The 17170-nt window shown below is 42.8% G+C and overlaps 1 protein-coding gene across 12 annotated transcripts in view; it reads right to left on the reverse strand.

Annotated features, from left to right (window-relative positions):
- The window catches only part of RAPGEF2 (Rap guanine nucleotide exchange factor 2), a 417203-nt gene that overhangs the window by 104662 nt on the left and 295371 nt on the right, over window positions 1-17170 (reverse strand). Inside the window, exon 1 of one of the 12 annotated variants that reach the window (XM_068278853.1) lies at window positions 3015-3103. The exons of 8 other annotated variants lie outside the window; for them this stretch is intronic. Coding sequence is in view for 3 of the 4 variants with exons in the window: in XM_068278852.1 (XP_068134953.1) it covers window positions 1784-1843 (60 nt within the window). In the remaining variant the exon portion in view is untranslated. Of the gene's footprint in view, window positions 1-1783; window positions 2414-2760; window positions 2886-3014; window positions 3104-17170 lie in introns of those variants that run through there. 3 more of the 12 variants (XM_068278854.1, XM_068278855.1, XM_068278852.1) reach the window with 3 other exon arrangements.

A 17170-nucleotide genomic window follows, 5' to 3' on the forward strand; every position in this document is an offset into this window, starting at 1 on the left:
CTCTGTCTTGCTCTCAGAAGCCATTTTCTGCTAGGAAAGTGTTTTATAGTTGGAATTTCTTATCAGTGAGGGCCACACCGTAGTCACTTCCTGTCTGAGTCAGGACTGAGTCAGACACTTGCATACCTGATATTTAACTCTTTCAGGCAGAGAAAAAAAAAGGAACACAGCATAGTTATTTGTGTGCTAGGCACTGTACACACACATGTCTATCTTATTATGTCACATTTCAGTTCGGGTATCCTTTAAACTGGCTTCCCACTAAGGGTACATACACATCCAAATTTGGATTTAATAGATTTTGTAGCTACGCTCTCATAATACATAGAGGTGGTAAAATTGGTCAATCAAAACTGGATATGTGTATCAGGCTTAAATTGGTCCTAGACTATGATGGACATATGACTATGGTGGGCATCAGATTGTGGGCTCCTATGAGGGAGAGTTAAAGCACTGTATAAATGCTAATAATAATAACGTTACAGAAGTTGTTAGTCTGCCTAGGGACGCAGTCTACATCAAACTCAGCATACAAGAGACACATGCAAGAAAATCTATAGATTTCTTTGATTAGCACAGAAGGAAGATCTGATAGATGGGGGATGGTCACAGGAGGGCTTGCTGGCAGTTGGAAACCTTCAAATCTAAACACAGCACGCTACTGTTTGTGCCCTAGTTTTCCAGACTTCAGCATGCATCTGTTTTATAAATACTGTCATTTCCTGCCTCACTGAACAGCCAAAGAAATGTGACCACACAACCACATGATGCTATGTGCCAATTACTGAATTCCTAACACAGACCTTTTCAACTTGTAGGTGCCAAAACTATACCAAAATTATACGATCGATGACCAACACTAAGCCCGGCAGACGACAGTTCAGAGGCCTGCTACTGTTCAGCCAATCAGATTCCGCCTTTTTTGGCTCATAAGGAGTTCTGATGTTCTGCCTATGTGCACATTTCAAACAAAAAAAATAGGGATTACTGAGCGACAAAAGTAGAGCTGACTCATGGGATCAATTATAAGACAGGAGGACGGCACTAAACTCCTGTGGTGCCAAATGCCAAAAAGAGACGTCACTAGAGGTCAAACCATCACATATAAAACATCATTATGAACTCAAGGCTATGAGCTAACCCAGCTAGAAATTAAACAGTTAAATGAAGCAGAATTAAATGTATGCTCAAGCACAGGGGGAGAGAAGATGGATGCTTTAGGTACCCCTATCTAGTCAACCCATGTAATTTTTATTCTCGTCACTTTAGAAACCCATAATTATCACCCTTGGCGACGGCACAGCGATTTTCATTCAAACTTCAAGGCATGACAAACTACAACTGTGCAACTTCTGGTTATAAACATAGTAATAAATATAGAAACATAAATTAGCACATGACACGTGCACAAAACGCAATCCATCTGACAGCCTAGGTATATGCAAAAAATTCTTGCCCAAATGTAAACTTTCTCCTGCTGAATAGAACAGAATTACTTTCAAATTAGCATGGAAATTAAGGCGTTTCAGATGCACTGTTGCTACGGAAACAGCACAAGAGATGCCTGAAAATAAATGAAATAAGTAGAGGCTCGCAATCAACATGTACCAGCTGCTGTGAAGTGCTGCCTACTAGTGAACCTCTGAGTCTCAGAGTGTAACGCCATAAATGACTGAATAAATCACCCATTTTTCATTCCACTTGTCGCGATAACTTTCCTTCCACACAGACAAATAGCCACCTTCGTTTATGAAATGCCACACGTCAAGCATCAAATACTCACATAGTGCTTCTCCTGCTGGCCCATAATTCCATGGCTAGATGAGAAAGCAAGAGGTTTCATAATGAGGCAACAGACGCTGGGATGAATTTAAACATCGTGTGTGAATTTCTCAAAGGCAGCGGACAATCACATCCAGGGGCATGCAGAACAAGCAGGCAAGGAGGACAATGTTAACAACATCCGAGAGAACGTGCCGGACAGCAGTGGAAAATCGCTCAGCCCCAAATGCAGCAAGGCAGTCCTGGTAGCAGCATCTGTCTCCATGTTTTACAATGCTGGGAGCCCCAGCATCTCTGTATGCAAAGTGACTAATGAAATCTTATCCATCCAGCATTCTTTCAGAGAAGCAAGACCAGAGCTGAAACTGAAGAATAGGAGGAAAAGAAAAAGAGGAGGAGGTGGAGAGGGGGTGGATTGGAAGTGGCGGGGGTGAGGGGTGAAGGAAAAAAAAAAACTAAAATGGCTGACCGCCCACAGAGTCCTTTCCAAAAAGGCTTAATATTGTACAGGATTAGTCAGAGCAGGAGCCAGCCTTCAGTGAGCAGCCAAGCATCGCAAATACACAACTCCAGCTTGATTTGCAATTGCAGGTTTACAGCTACTTGCTTTCAGCCTGACATGCAGAGACATACAATGATGTTCTAGAAGCGAGTACATGTATGTGTGGATGGGAGGGGGCAGAGTGAGCCTGAAGAACCTCCTCCCTGGATGCTAACCATGCAGTATGATCAGTGACCAGTGCTCTCTTTGCTTTGCTCAACTAAGCCAAGTTTGCACAATTAATCACTGCCGTGTGACACTGACGGACATTTCCTCTAATGATGACTGTCCCCCATCTCACATCCGACAAGCACATCTCTAAGCCAAAGACTTTCTAGCATCACAGCAATGCACAAACACACAAATACAAGCCCCCTCCTCTCTAACACCCAGAGTCAGAATGCAATACGCCAATATAATGACATTATTGTGCTTACTTTGTGGGACCAGGGCTGCAGGCAGTTGGCATAGCAACGCACAAGGAAAGCCATTTCCTGGGCAGCGAGAAGGCTTCCTTTTCTAAATAAGAAATAAATTCCTCTTAGGAAGGGATCGGCATTGCTGCTTCCTGCTGCAGTGTGTTCTGCTAACCTGCACAGGCACAGATGATGTGCAAGGCTGGTGATGTAACTGTAAGCAGAATTCTCCCCTTAGTGTCTTCGCTGCTCATATTCTGAAATATTCAACTCACATGAAAGGCGCATTCCTCCAGGATCGCCCCCTCACGTTCTTAACTCTTTCAGTCGTATAAGGTAGTAAAAATGGACAAGTCAGAGGCAGCCTTCGGTGTGTGCTATAGCAGCTTTTAGAGGGAGGGATTCCGGTGGATGCTGGCTCCTAATCAGTCCAATGAAGTCAAAGTAATAAGCAGTACCAAATGACAAATCATCCAAAAAGGTGCTCCAGGATAATCATCCCCCACCCCCTCCTGCACATACAAGTGTGGCACACCCATGCTCTGACACTGCATTGGCACAGTCTGGGAAGACCACATCACCGTGCCCTGCAACAGCTAGGAATGCCCTTCAGCAGGGAAAAGGTTAAACAGCTCTTACCTTGCTTAGTTCACCTCTTACTCACTCCCACAGACCCACAAAATAAAAACCTCTATTAAATATTCAGCAGCACCGGGGCTGCACGGCAGAGAGCATTTTATTTGGGCTGTCAATGGCAGCAAACTGAATGCAGAAGCAAAGCAATGTAACACTAACATGGAGCTAAAACGGGGCCCTCCTTATTAATTAGGATTCAGCTAACAAGCATGAAAGCTTGCTACTTTTGCCTTTAATGTCCTTCCACCTACATCGTTGTAATCTCCCAGCTTTTATAGGCTCAGGAGATGCCCCATAAAACAAGACTTCTAATAGGGCTGGAAATGAAGAGAGCTGCCTGCCACTAAATCTCTAAGGTGTGCAGCAAGGGCAGTGGCACTTTCTATGCAGATCTCGGGTAAGGTGGTCTGTATTCCTCATACTGGAATTACAGATGGCAACATATTAACAATTCCAGAAACTAACCCCGCAGAACAGGTGCATTTTATGAATAGGGAGAACAAAGTTACAGTTTTGTTACAAAGTGACAAATCACGCTTAATTTATAAAGTGACACTGCAAAAGGAAATAAAGGTGTACGTCAAAATCTGTCAGGCTAGGCTCACAGTGGGATGTTGTGTTGCAAAGTTGCAAGGCAACATTACAACGCAATGCAAAAAAAGTGGCAACTCAGATTAACCCTGCATTACCGCTACATTAGGTACAGTAAAGCACAAAAGCAATGAAATTATGCTTTCCTGTACCGGGTAACGTGTGCGTTTAGAGGTAACACACTGTGGCAGTGCATTACCATAACGCTACACGTTACCATGCAATGCTAACGTTGCATAGACTTATTGCAGTGCAGTATGCTGCGGTATAAAAGTTATAACATAGCTCCGCAACGTCCCACTGTGAACCTAGCCTCATACACATAGCCTCATACACATAGGTAAAATTTGTAACTATGTACAAGCAGGAAGATAGAATCTTGTAAACGATTAATGAATGGTCGTTCCACAATATGACAGTTCTCTAAGCAATTTGTTGTGAACAACGGCTGAAGAATGCAACAGAAATGCCAAACAACGCCAAACAATAGGATCATTAAAAGATGCAGAGTGTAGATATAGCGCCGTAGACCTTGTGGACACACTGCGGACAATAAACGATTATCTACTGAAGTAATCTTTCATGCCCATCGTTCATAATGTCCGAGCACCATCGTAGACCGTTCATGGACATTCACAGAAGCAATTGTTTGTGCCTTGCATATTCTAACGATATCTGAATGTTGAGTCATTCATCGACTTTTCTTTCCTATATGTATGAGGCTTAGATCCAGTAAGAGAAAGACCCTGCCCAATGGAGCTAACAAAATGGATGCCTGTAATGACCAATCACATGCCTAAAGGCCCATATGCACAATGTCACCTGATGGGGATCGGGAGCTGATCTGCCAGGTGACATTGCAGGGCCGAGGCTGTGCAGACATACTGCTGGCTTTGCAGGCAAGCAATGTGTCCTTTTGCTCAAAACAGAAGTTTGAAGCAAAAGACCGAAAATAAAGGCTGGGTTGCACAACACTAATGAAAATAGGAACAAATTCCAGACATGCATGCTGACTGAGAACATCAAAACAAACACACCCACAGATCAGGGTTGATTTGTTTTTATTAATTTCAGGTTATACCGATCATTTTTCCTTCAAAGGGCAGCAACTTTAACATCCTTCAAAGTCTGTATCTAGTCAGCATTTGGGCTAGTTACTGAGAATTATCTAGAGAAACTGCTAATGAATGATTGCTTGACTCACAGATCCAAAAGGTAACCAACACTGACTGGATTTTCCCTGGAAGAATTTGCTCATACAGCATTTGCTGATGCAGCAGGAGCTGTAGAACCCCTTCTGAAGTCTCAGACCATCGCAAGCAACATTTCTTGTCTTTTAAAACATGACAAGTTAGAACAGCTGTTTTAAACAGTTTTAAAGCAGACCTTGCTCAAACCTACTACTGTATACCCCAACTTTAAAAAGGTATTGCTGGGTAGCAATATCAAAACACAATGCACCTTTAACATTAGCCCTAAAATCCGTCAGAAAACCTTTGGAGACAGAGCCGTCTGTCATGCTGCCCGTACATTTTGGAACTACTTCCCACACTGAGTCACCATTCACATCTAAAATCGCTAAACGCTAGCGTTTAGCGTTAGCGTTTCAGTGGGTGATTTGTAAGTGATGTAACGTGTAAAAAAAAAAATCACTGGACAAATTAGCATTCTGGATTGCTCCAGAATCTCCAGAAAACCGCTGCAGGCAACACGTTTGCGATTTCCCGATAATCACACAACGACCCGATCGCAGCAGTGAGAACACTGCCATAGGGTACAACAGAACTAGCAGTTTTAAAAACCACTAGCGGTTTGCGAAAATCGTGTGATTCCCGCTTAGGTTAGCAAGAGGTTTCAAAAACTCAAAACGCTCAGAAAAACTCCTCTGGTGTGCACCAGGCCTAACACAGCCCACCCTGCCAGTATGTTTTGATCTGAGACACATCTATGTGCTTTAGGTCTTATGGGAGAAAAGCACTTTACAAATGTTATTGTATTACTGTAAAGAGAAAGAATTGTTGCATTGTAACTATTAGGTTTGTCACAAGGTTTAATTTTAGTTTTACAAGTAGTTTGCATTGAGAATTCTTTTTTTCTCAGTTTTGTTTACAAGTTCAGACCTGCTTTAAATACAGAGTGTAATGATAGCATGTAAAACGCAAAGCAGCAGGTAATTCTGAGGAGGAAGCCCAGCACTGCCTGCTTTTTGAAAGGCACCTGGTGCAACAGTGAAGAACACTGGAAAGTGTCATGGACCTAAATTTGTTGGGTGGAGGTGTAGGTTCATGAATGCTGTAAATAACACTCAGAAGGATGGAATCTGGGCATATATGAAGCACAGTGCTGAGGAACAAACATGGACGCAGTGCCCACATCTGAGGAAAAGGCGGGGTGGGCCCCGCACAAAACAATCTGCAGCTGCCGGAAACCTGTTTCCTTCCACACATTTTGAACTGTGTTATTAAAATTTACAGTGTTTTTCTTGACAAGCAATCAGCACCATCACAAAATCCTACAGAAGACAAACTAATGACATGGAATCAGCAGTGTATTCCTGCGCAATTGTAATATCAGCCCTGTTTTTATGCACTTGAGTTCCGAACACCATCGTTGCGCAAAAACAACCGGTGGGGCGAGAATTGTAAAAAAAAAGTCTCAATGATGGTACAAGACAGTGATTAGCGTAGACCGATCTGTCCTGGTGGACGGTTCAGACAATCCGTGTTAGTGGTTTGTACCAAACGATTCAAAGTACGGTACTCGTGTGGGGAATCTCACACTTACGATTCCTTATTTTTTCGCTAACGATCTATTCAGCGCTCAGTCGTTGCTGAATCAAAATGTGCTTTTACATCATGCGCTCATTGCTAAGGGCGCGTTTCCACTTGAGCGGAAACTGCCGCGAATCCGCAGAGTTTCCCCGCAGGCGAATAGTGCGGGGGAACTCTGCCATAGGGTGCAATGGTAACGCCAGCCGACTCGCTACCGCTAGCGATTAGGCCAGCTTTTCCATCCGAATCAGTGCGGGAGGCTGCGGATCCCATAGCCGTGCATGGCACGGCTGATGGGATTCGTCTGCTTTCCCAGCAGACCCGGAAGAGCCGTCTCACAGATGCGTGCCGCTCTAGTGGAATCGCGTCCTAAATGTTGGGGATTGCTTCTTTTTTTACCAATGGTGTTTGAATCTGTGCACAGGCCTAAGAGGAATTAAATAAACTGTACACTGTTTTATTCATACCTGGCATGAGGGTAATTAGAGAACAACTGAAGGGAGAAGAATATGGAGGCTGCCATATTTATTTCTTTTCAAACAATACCAGTTGCCCATCAGCTCAGCTGATCTATTTGCCTGCAGTAGTGTCTGAATAATACCAGAAACAAGCATGCAGCCAATCTTGCGAGATCTGACAGTATTAATGTCAGAAACAACTGATCTGCTGCCTAAAAGTATTAGAGGCAGAGGATCAGGACAGCCAGGCAACTGGTATTGCTTAAAAGAAATACATATGGCAGCCTTTATATCGCTCTTGCTTCAGTTGTCCTTTAATGAACACCTTTTGCCCACTCAAATTTTTTGTTGGTTTGATTTCAGCAGATCTGCTCCATGACCAGCACTGGACCACACCCCACTTACTTTGCTGTCTCCACTCCACAGCTGTCGGATGCTGTTGGTCACAGGCTTCTGCAATCCATGGCTGTATAACCCTCATAAGTAGAATGCAGAGAAGCAGATAATAAAATACCAGGTCCAATATCCAGTGACAGCATTTTGTAATCTCTATCAGGCAGACACAAGTCTATACTGCAAGGAACAATGTCACCATTACTAATGAAATAGCTACACGGTCAGTTTCCTGTCTATGCTGTCTGTCTGAGGACATCACCTGAGGCTGCTTATACTGTAGATAACTGACTAATAGTGTGGGGGCAGGGACAGTAATCTCTTTCTATATGTTGTGTTCACAACATGACCCCTTTCTAAATCCAGAGCTTCAGGCAACCTAAACAAAACTGTCCTCCAATGTCATACAATTTTTTATTTTTTTTTAAGAGCCTGTAACTTGAGATGATGATCAGAAGATTGCATCAGCTATACATGCAGTATGTATTCACAGAGCAGACATCACTTGTATTGGGCCTAGAGCAACAAATACATCATCTGGGAAAATCAAATTAGTTTAATCGATTCATAGACTAAACCTGGTTAGCTAGGAGGTGTCTACCGAGGAGTCAGAATGCCCAAAGATAAGACGTTCCTCTAGGAAAATGTACCCAGGCTAAAAGCTAGTACACATGTCCAACAAAGCGCATGACCAACACGACCACATGACCAACCGCACAACAACCAGGTGACACGACCTGTATTTCAACATGGCCGAACCAACTACACAACCAACTCATTTACATACTGCACACACAAGCAGAACTACGGACTGAACAATTTGGCCACATTCAAGCCAAATACAAACGACTTGTACACAAACAAGCTCTCAAGACTCACCTCTTCATGCTCGCATACCCCCCTACACCAGCACCATAATATGTTCTGTTAGACACCCTCTCAAAAGATGCACCTATTGTCTCCTCCCCCCCTTTAGATTGTAAGCCTCTGGCAGGGCCCTCCTCCCTAATGTATCCAGCTTGATTATGCAATCTTACTCACAACCACCCCTCTTGTAGACTCGAACAGTCTCTATTTTGACCTATGACACTGTATTGTTATCAAATAATTTGCATGATCTTGTTTTGTTGTGAGTTTCCGTATGTTCTACCTTGTATGTTAACCCATTTATCTATTGTGCAGCGCTGCGTAATATGTTGTCGCTTTATAAATGCAATAAATAATAATAAATTTAATAATAACTGCACGATATTAGCCCAACAATCGAGTGAGTTGATCAGTCGGTTAGGGCAAACTGCCTGTTATCAGTCGTTCATCTAGTCATGTTTGCCACGCGTACACACACACACAAAACTATTGTCCAACAGAAGTTTGGACAATTGTTGGGCGGAATAGTTGCACACGTGTACGAGCCTATAATCAGACATCAATGACACTATGCTATGGTGCCAGAACAGTTTATACCCAGCGCTGCGTAATATGTTGGCGCTTTATAAATACAACAAATAAATAAATAATAAATAATAAAATACTCACCTCCTCACTGTTACCATCTCTGAAGTCCCTCCGTGTTCATGTCCAGTACTATTGACCCCCCCATCCTGCCAGGGTAAAGATCAAAGCAGTGTTCAATGTAGCTGGACACTGCTCCATTACGTTTAATGCAGTAGATCACAGTAATCGAATCTGCTGTATTTCGACGGAAAATAATTTCAGTGTATGGGTACCTTTACATTTGTATGAGGGCCAACAGATTTTGAATTTTATGGACAAATTGTGTAGACTTTCACAATTGGGCAATTATTGGCAAATCAAAATTAGATGTCTGTGCGCACATTAAATACTTTTACACCTGTATGAGTTAAAAATAAGCAAAAACAACATGTCATCAGTCAGGCAGATATCTGTACACCATCATCCAGGAAGTGGCTCACTGCAACTCATACTAATGTCATTGCAACCAGTTGATGAGGAATGTATACTGATGACAGCTATGCTGTAGCACCAGACGTACAGGGATGTATGGGACCAGTCACTGTTCAAGACACTATATTCTAAATAGAGTCCTAAAAATTAGCTAGGTTTTGAGATGCCAGGACTCTTACCCCCCCCCCCCCCCCCCCCATTCACTTTCATGACAGGAAATATTTGTTGACATGCTGTAGTGTCAGTTTTAGAATGGTTTCACACTGCACAGTCACCGATTGCGGTCACTTCCTGCTTCGGGGTATGCAGAAGTGCACGGAAGCATATTGTAAAAGTACGCTTCCCACGACGTCGCCTTTAAAAAAAACTCTGCGTTGCCATAGACTAACATGACTTCCAGGCCAATGCAAACTGACGCGGATAACGCACGGTAACGTAGTTCTGCACTAGCGTTAGATTAGGGACTTTCGGCACAGCGTACCGCAATGTGGGAAGTATGAACTTTCCCATAGGGTTGCATTAGGCTTCGGTAGCAGTGCGTCATTTTGACACACCGCCCCAGTATGAAAGGGCTTTTAGGTCTCGTACATAAGAATTTTTGGAAATACATGAAAAACTGCACGGTTTTCCAAACATTTGCTAGGTGACTGTGAAAGAATGCGGTGGATACACCAGGCATGTAGCCACTCTATAACCACATCTCCAAAGTTCACTACAGGAAAAAGCAAAGACATGTCACATCCTGTACACACATACTATTATTACACGATATGAAGTTAAGAGCAGATTACATTGCACAGGCCCTGTGATTTACTGCCCTCAAAAACATCCGGTAAACAAAGATAAGAAAAAATGAATAGAATAGAAGCTGAAAATGGTGGCACAGCTCCCAAATGTCCCTTTTTCAGAGGGACAGTTCCTCCTTGGGAACTAAATCCCTGTCCCTCTTTCTTCCTCCTGTGTCCCTCTTTCAGGACTCGTGTAAAATCTATGTAAATATATGTAATTTTCTACTGAAAATGGGTTTAGTAGACACTAAACATTATTAAAGGCTAGTGGATGCTCAAATCTCTGAAACGGTACCAGCGGTGGACAAGCCACCCCCTGGGATCACATCTGTGTGGCCACAGCCATGCTGAGAGGTGACATGTCAGAGTTTTCTGCCACAGAGTAAGGGCCCATTCACACTAGAGCATTTTGCCTTGCGCTTTTTACTTGGGCGATTTGCATTAATCGCCAGCGATTAACGCAAATCACCAAACGCAAACGTGTAGCCTGCCCCATTTTCAGGCGATTTCCTGGCGATCGCGTTTCAGTGCTATAGAAGCGCTAAACACGATCACTGAAAAATCGCTGCAGTGTCCAGTGATTTTTCAGTGTTAATCGTTGGAAAAATCACTCCCGCAAAACGTTTTGCGCTTTTAAGTGTGAATGGGGCCTAACACCATCACGTGTCAGGCCCTGACCCGTATGGTGCTAATCATCATTCAGCTTCATTTAAATTGCACCTGAATGGTGGTTATGGGGCACAGACGCACATTTAAAATGTACCCGAGACAAGGGGGGGGGGGGGGGAATTCTATACATACCTGGGGCTTCCTCCAGCCTCCTCCACGCAGATTGTTCTTTCACTGTGGTCCAAAGCCTCCTAGATCCCCCAGTAGCACCCCCGTTCTCCACAGCCAGTAGGGGTCAGTTGGCGCAGTGCAGTACTCGTCTCGCTTCCACGGCTGGGAGCGTACTGCGCAGGCACGTGCAGCTGGGCCACCCATGCACGGTACGCTTTTCTTTCCCCTCATCCCAGGTTGACATTATATCTGCTCCATATGCGCGCAGTTCAGCCATTCGTCTGGAAGAGGCCTAAATGATCAACAGGGCAATTGCAAGCCTGTAAACATATAAATTCTCTCATACAACTTCCACCCAGAGTTTCTTATTGACTACGGCAAGGATTCCCACTATTTCATCACGCGCCAAAATAATTCTGGCTTGCATGCAAATTCAATGCACACTTGATGCAGCTTCAGCCAATCAAAATTGTCAGGAAGTGCATTTGATCTGCCCGTTTCCAAGCAGTTATGACTTTGTATTAAATGTGCATGAAAGCTAGAATTGTTAGCGTCACTGACTATCACCAAAGGTGGCCACTCGCCATACAATTTGTACATTTCTTTTTAATTCAAGGATTACAATCAATTTTTGACTGATTGTAACATTTGAAAAATCTCACCAATTTATCGCACGTGTTTGATTATTCCCCCAATTACGAAAATAAATGATTGAAAGTTATGAGAAACTTGCTTGGGTCTAAAAATCAAGAACTTAATCTACCCTACACCATTCAATTTTCACAAAGATGGACCAGAAAAATCCACCACTCTTGATCGAAAAAAAAAAAAAAAAAAAAAAAGAACTGAAAAAAAAACTCACAAGAAATTCAATCAGATTTCTCAAACAAGAAAAAAAAAAGCTTTTGATTTTTCTATGCAACTGATCGTTTTTATCGAAAAGCCAAAATAACCTTGAATCATTTTATTGTATCAGCCACCTTGAGGCTGCATTTCCACTTGTGCGGTGCAAATCGCTGCGGTAAAAATTTGCATGCGGATGCGAATTTCGCATGCGGGTCCATGAGAATTTTCATGCGCATTCGCATGGATGACGATGTATACAAATTTAACCATGGCAGTGTTGGTGTGCTTTTCCATTGTTTCTATGCGAATTCGCATAAAAATTCGCATACCCAAACCTCATGCAAATTTCCTATTAAATACATTGTAAGTGATTCGCATAGCGGTATGCAGTATGCGAATTCTGATGGCTCTGCCATGCGAATTTTTTGTGCACAGAAAAACGCAAAGGAATCCTGACAAGTGGAAACAGTCCCATTCACTTGTATTGCTATGCGAATTTGCATGCGAAAAACGCATGCAAATTTGCGATAGTGGAAATGGGCCCTGAGACAGATTGAGATGCAAATTTTTTTCTTTACCATGATAATGATTAGGGATGATCAATGAGATGCAAATATTTCCAGGTTCATGCAGATTTATGTACATTCTTATGCCAAGATATGCAGCTTGAAAATGGACAAATCAAGTCCCACCCAAATTGAGCTGCATTGGGCTAGGGGCTCAGACACACTATAAGCGCTTTTCTGAGTGCTTTTTAGCCATTAACACTATCTGAGACCTTTTTAAAAAATGCACCCATTGACTTACATTAAAATTGTGGTAAAAGCGATTTTACTGTAGGTCAATGGGAGTGTTTTTTTTTACAAAGCTGTAAGAAAGCTCTGATGGCTAAAAAGTGCTCCGAAAAGCGCTTATAGCGTGTCTGAGCCCTAATCATTATCAAAGTAGAGGCCAAATAATTTTGCATCTCAGTCTCTCTGAGGGCTCATTCCCATTGGGGGCGTTTTCGGCCTTTTTTCAAGCGCAGGCGATTTTTAAAATCACCCACGAATAATAGCACACAAACGCAAAACACTTTTGTTTGCATTTTTGTTTTAAGGTGTGAACGAGGCCTAAAGGTGGCTGATACAATAAAATGATCCAATTGGTCCTGCTGAACAGGGCTACACTGCAAGAGGCAGTATGATAACTATACTGAAAGCGCAGTGCTGTGTATAGTGTGAACTGAGCACACATAACTTTGCAAGGATCTAATAGCCTCTGAAAAATCAAACATGACTGGATGCTTGAATTTAACGCGTGGCAGCTTCATTGCACATTTGGCTGATCTAATAAAAATCTGCCAATGTGTAGCCAGCATAACTGGGACGTTTAATCTGAGTAATATATCAGAGAATATACTAACAGGTACAGGAGGATCACTGAAGCTAATTTGTAATAAAGCATCAATGAGTTCATTTCAATTAATCAGGTGCTGAGATTTCAAAAGCATGTTTTTGCATATCTCCTCCAGCATGGTTGGCAATCCATCAGAGGAAATCTCCCAGTGTGTGGCCCGCATTATGTTAGGTACACACCATACAGTTTTGTGTTAGAGGATTCGATAGATAATTTCCTACACGTTCGATCTTATTTTCGATCGTTTTTCTGATCGATTTCTCATAGAAGTGAATGGAAATAGATAAGAAAAGATAACAGAATCGAATCGGAATTTGATTTGAAAATTGAATCGGAAATCGATCGGACGGAAAATCAACCGAAAAAACGCTTTGTGTGTAGCCGGCATAATGGCCCATACTCACGGACTACTTTTGTATCCTGTCGCTAGCACACGGGAGCGCGTGTGCGACAGCTCGTCGCCAGGTCCCTCCGCATACACACGCGGAAGAGGGAGACGGAAGCTGTCGCCGACGTTCCTCCCCCCCCCCCCCGCTGGAAGCGGCGTCAATTCTGTATTGGTTGCTGTCGCTAGTCCGCATTCACACGCGGACTAGCGACAGTTGCGGCGGCAACTGTCGCCATGCGATTGACCGCGCCAATCGCCTGGCGACAGCAGCGATGAGCGACGGTTCGGGGTACACGCCTCATACTCACGGGCGACTTGTCGTCGCAACACGTGCGTGCCACGTGGTTGCGGCGACAATTGTAGCCTGTGAGTATGGGCCATTAGACTCAGTCAGTATATAGCCTTTCTGATGACACATACTTCTCAGCGGTTTATGTGTATAATGAAGAGTAGGAGGCATTTCACAGCAGCTACAAGCCATGTCTATGCAGCAAAGTGTGACATGATTATTAGCTGCTGCACTGGAGATCCTGTAGCTGTTACAGATCACTCATGTGGCATAGCCCTATGCCAGGGTCCAACTTATGCCTGGTACACACCATGCAATTTCCCATCACACAAGTCAAATCGATCATTTCCGACAGGTCAGATATTATTTCAGATTGTTTTACTGATGCATGGTGTGTACCAGGCATAATCATCAATTAAAAATTATTATATTAGTTAATGCAGTTATTAAAACACTTGCACATAGCATTTCATTTCAGTGTGAATATTCTGCCTACCAACGATGACATGAAATGAAGCTTTCTTTTCAAGAGGAGTGAAAGGAACAGCAATTCCCTGAAGACCTCCGAGCTCTGCAGCAAAGATGATGCAACTTGTAAAAATAGACTTCTAACAACAGAGCAGGAGACCTGTGCTGCATATACTAGTCACAGCTGAGCCACTCCACTTTCTGCTCAGTGCTCTAATTACTGCTCTTTAGCTTTCCTTGAAAAACCTGTATTCACATCATTACAAGCCTCTATGACCAGCCCCATAGAATTCCTCTGTAAGGCAATACAGGCATCACAACTAGGATGTAAGTCTTTGTAGTTCTGCCAGATCATCTTCTTGTGGCTTCTGGATTCTGGCTCTACTAAAACTGGCTATTCAGCATTTTCACCGATTCTGTTGCCTATTATGCTGACCACACACTGGCAGACTAAAGTGGCTGATTTTAATTAGATAAACTGAATCAATCAATAACACAGGTGGTTCACCAATGAAGTTGCAATGGCTCTATTCACAATCACACATGCGGTAAGATATTTTTTACTATATTACCGTCAGTGATAATGTCCACATTTTTTCCACATTCACTAAAAATGTTCCGCATGTTTCCCGCATGCGGCAACAATGCGTAAAAAAATGTGGGAAACGTGCGTAATTACATAGTAAGCATGCGGAAACCATGCAGAAAAAAAGTGGCATAAAAAACTTGTCCCCCAAAAAAATTTAAGTTCAGCAAACACAGCACTCAAGGCTCCAGACTCCATTTAAGTCAATGGGAAGCAAAATATATCACCAAGTACTAGTAGGTGATAAAAAAAAATCGGTAGTTAAGTCAGAAGTAAGGCGCCCCTTTTTTTTTGTGTGTGAATTTTGATTTTTTTGGGGGGAACTACCGACTTTTGTGGCCTTTTACCGCATTTTTTACGCATGTGGATAATTAACGTGTACAATTTTACACATGTGGTAAATGTTCATGCGTGCAATTTTGTGAATGTCAAGATGGTCTCATTTCAGTTGGAAATTTACCGCAAGTGCTTTTCAGCATGCGGAAAATGATTGTGAATAGAGCCCAATGTGTTGATTTCAAGCAGCCAATCATGTGCCGAGATGGGAGGGGAGGTGTAGAATATACGGTACTTCCAGCTCATGACACCATGTCTGTAGCTTCAGTTCAGGTTCTTGTTTTTTTCATGTATGTTGTGTGGAATACATCAATTTTCTATACACAACGTTTTGTGCAGTGCACCTAAACTTTGTTTGAATTATATTGTTTTTCATTACCTGTCTGGACTGCACTTCTCACTTTTGTTGATGCTCTCTGTACACACCTTTGCTGGACCGAAAAGTTAGAATGGTCAATGAGATGCAAATAATTCTGAGTTCATGCAGGATTATGTAAATTGTGTGTGCGCATTTGAAAATGGACCAACCAAGTCCACCAATGTTTAATCTGATCGGTCCATTTTCAAGTCGTATATATTTGCATACAGAATTTGCATAATCCTGCATCGGAATTATTTGCATCTTATTGACCATCCCAACTGAACAGCAGTCGGTGTTCTATCTGGACTCCTCCCACAGTCACATCATCACCTGCAAAAGGCAGTGAGTGAGGAGCTGAAAGGGGGCGCCGCCAGCTCCCTGCCTATCTGTGGAGAAGTGGGAGGGGTCAAATGATGGCTGTGTACAGAGCAAGAAACTGCCACACTGCTGGCAGCTGCACACATCTCTGCACAGATCTCTGAGCCATGGGCTGGGTCACACTGCAAGAGCTTTTTCTAGGTGCTTGTGATTTTAAAAGCTTTTGCTAATGTAATGCTATGGGTGCGTTCTCACTTGAGCAATGTGAATTTATGGAAATCACCCATAGCATTGAATTAGCAAGAGCTTTCAAAAGCACTGGGAGTGTGAACCAGCCATAACTTTACCAAAGGAGATTTATTTGGAACAGCTGCATCAAATATGGGAACTGTTATTAATGACACGCTCTCCTACTTATACATATGATCAATGAGATGCTAATTTTTTCCCAATTTACATGCAGCTTGGGACTGGACCAATCAAGCCTTCGACTGCACCTGATTAGTCCATATCCAAACAGCATGCAATTTGCATTCAAGTCAGTGATCATCTCTTTTCACTTTTACTAGCTGTGAAAAATCCAGAAGGGTTAACAAGAAGTTTAACATTAGCAAGCAAACTTAATTACCCTTTGCTTCACATTCATGATCACCTCCCCTATAAGCATATTCTATCCATCTGACAGTGTATGGCCACCACTGGATTTCTCAGAATTTGATCTAAATTATCTACTGAAAGGCAAAGCTACCTGAGGTAAGCACAAAAGCATGTTCATGCTTTTGTGCTTACCTCTGTGTATTATTTACGTTTCTCAATTCGCAACCCCCCCCCCCCCCCCCCAAAGCACTGCTTGAAAAATGTGACTTTCGGCTAAACTCAAAATTTCAAACAGGAAGAGGTAGGCTTTCCGCAGTGTTCACTCCAATCACTACATGATACCCATCCTATTCACCTCCCAGAGGGACTGTCAGCCGCTAAATCAAATTCCATTTACCTACTACTCTGGGCTCTATTCATAAAACTTTCCCGCAAGTTTTCCGCTCAAAACAGCGGACTTTCCCGGCCATTTATCCAAGTGGGGATTCATAAAAGCTGTTC

The sequence above is a fragment of the Hyperolius riggenbachi genome, chromosome 1, assembly GCF_040937935.1.
Source record: "Hyperolius riggenbachi isolate aHypRig1 chromosome 1, aHypRig1.pri, whole genome shotgun sequence".
NCBI lineage: Eukaryota > Metazoa > Chordata > Amphibia > Anura > Hyperoliidae > Hyperolius > Hyperolius riggenbachi.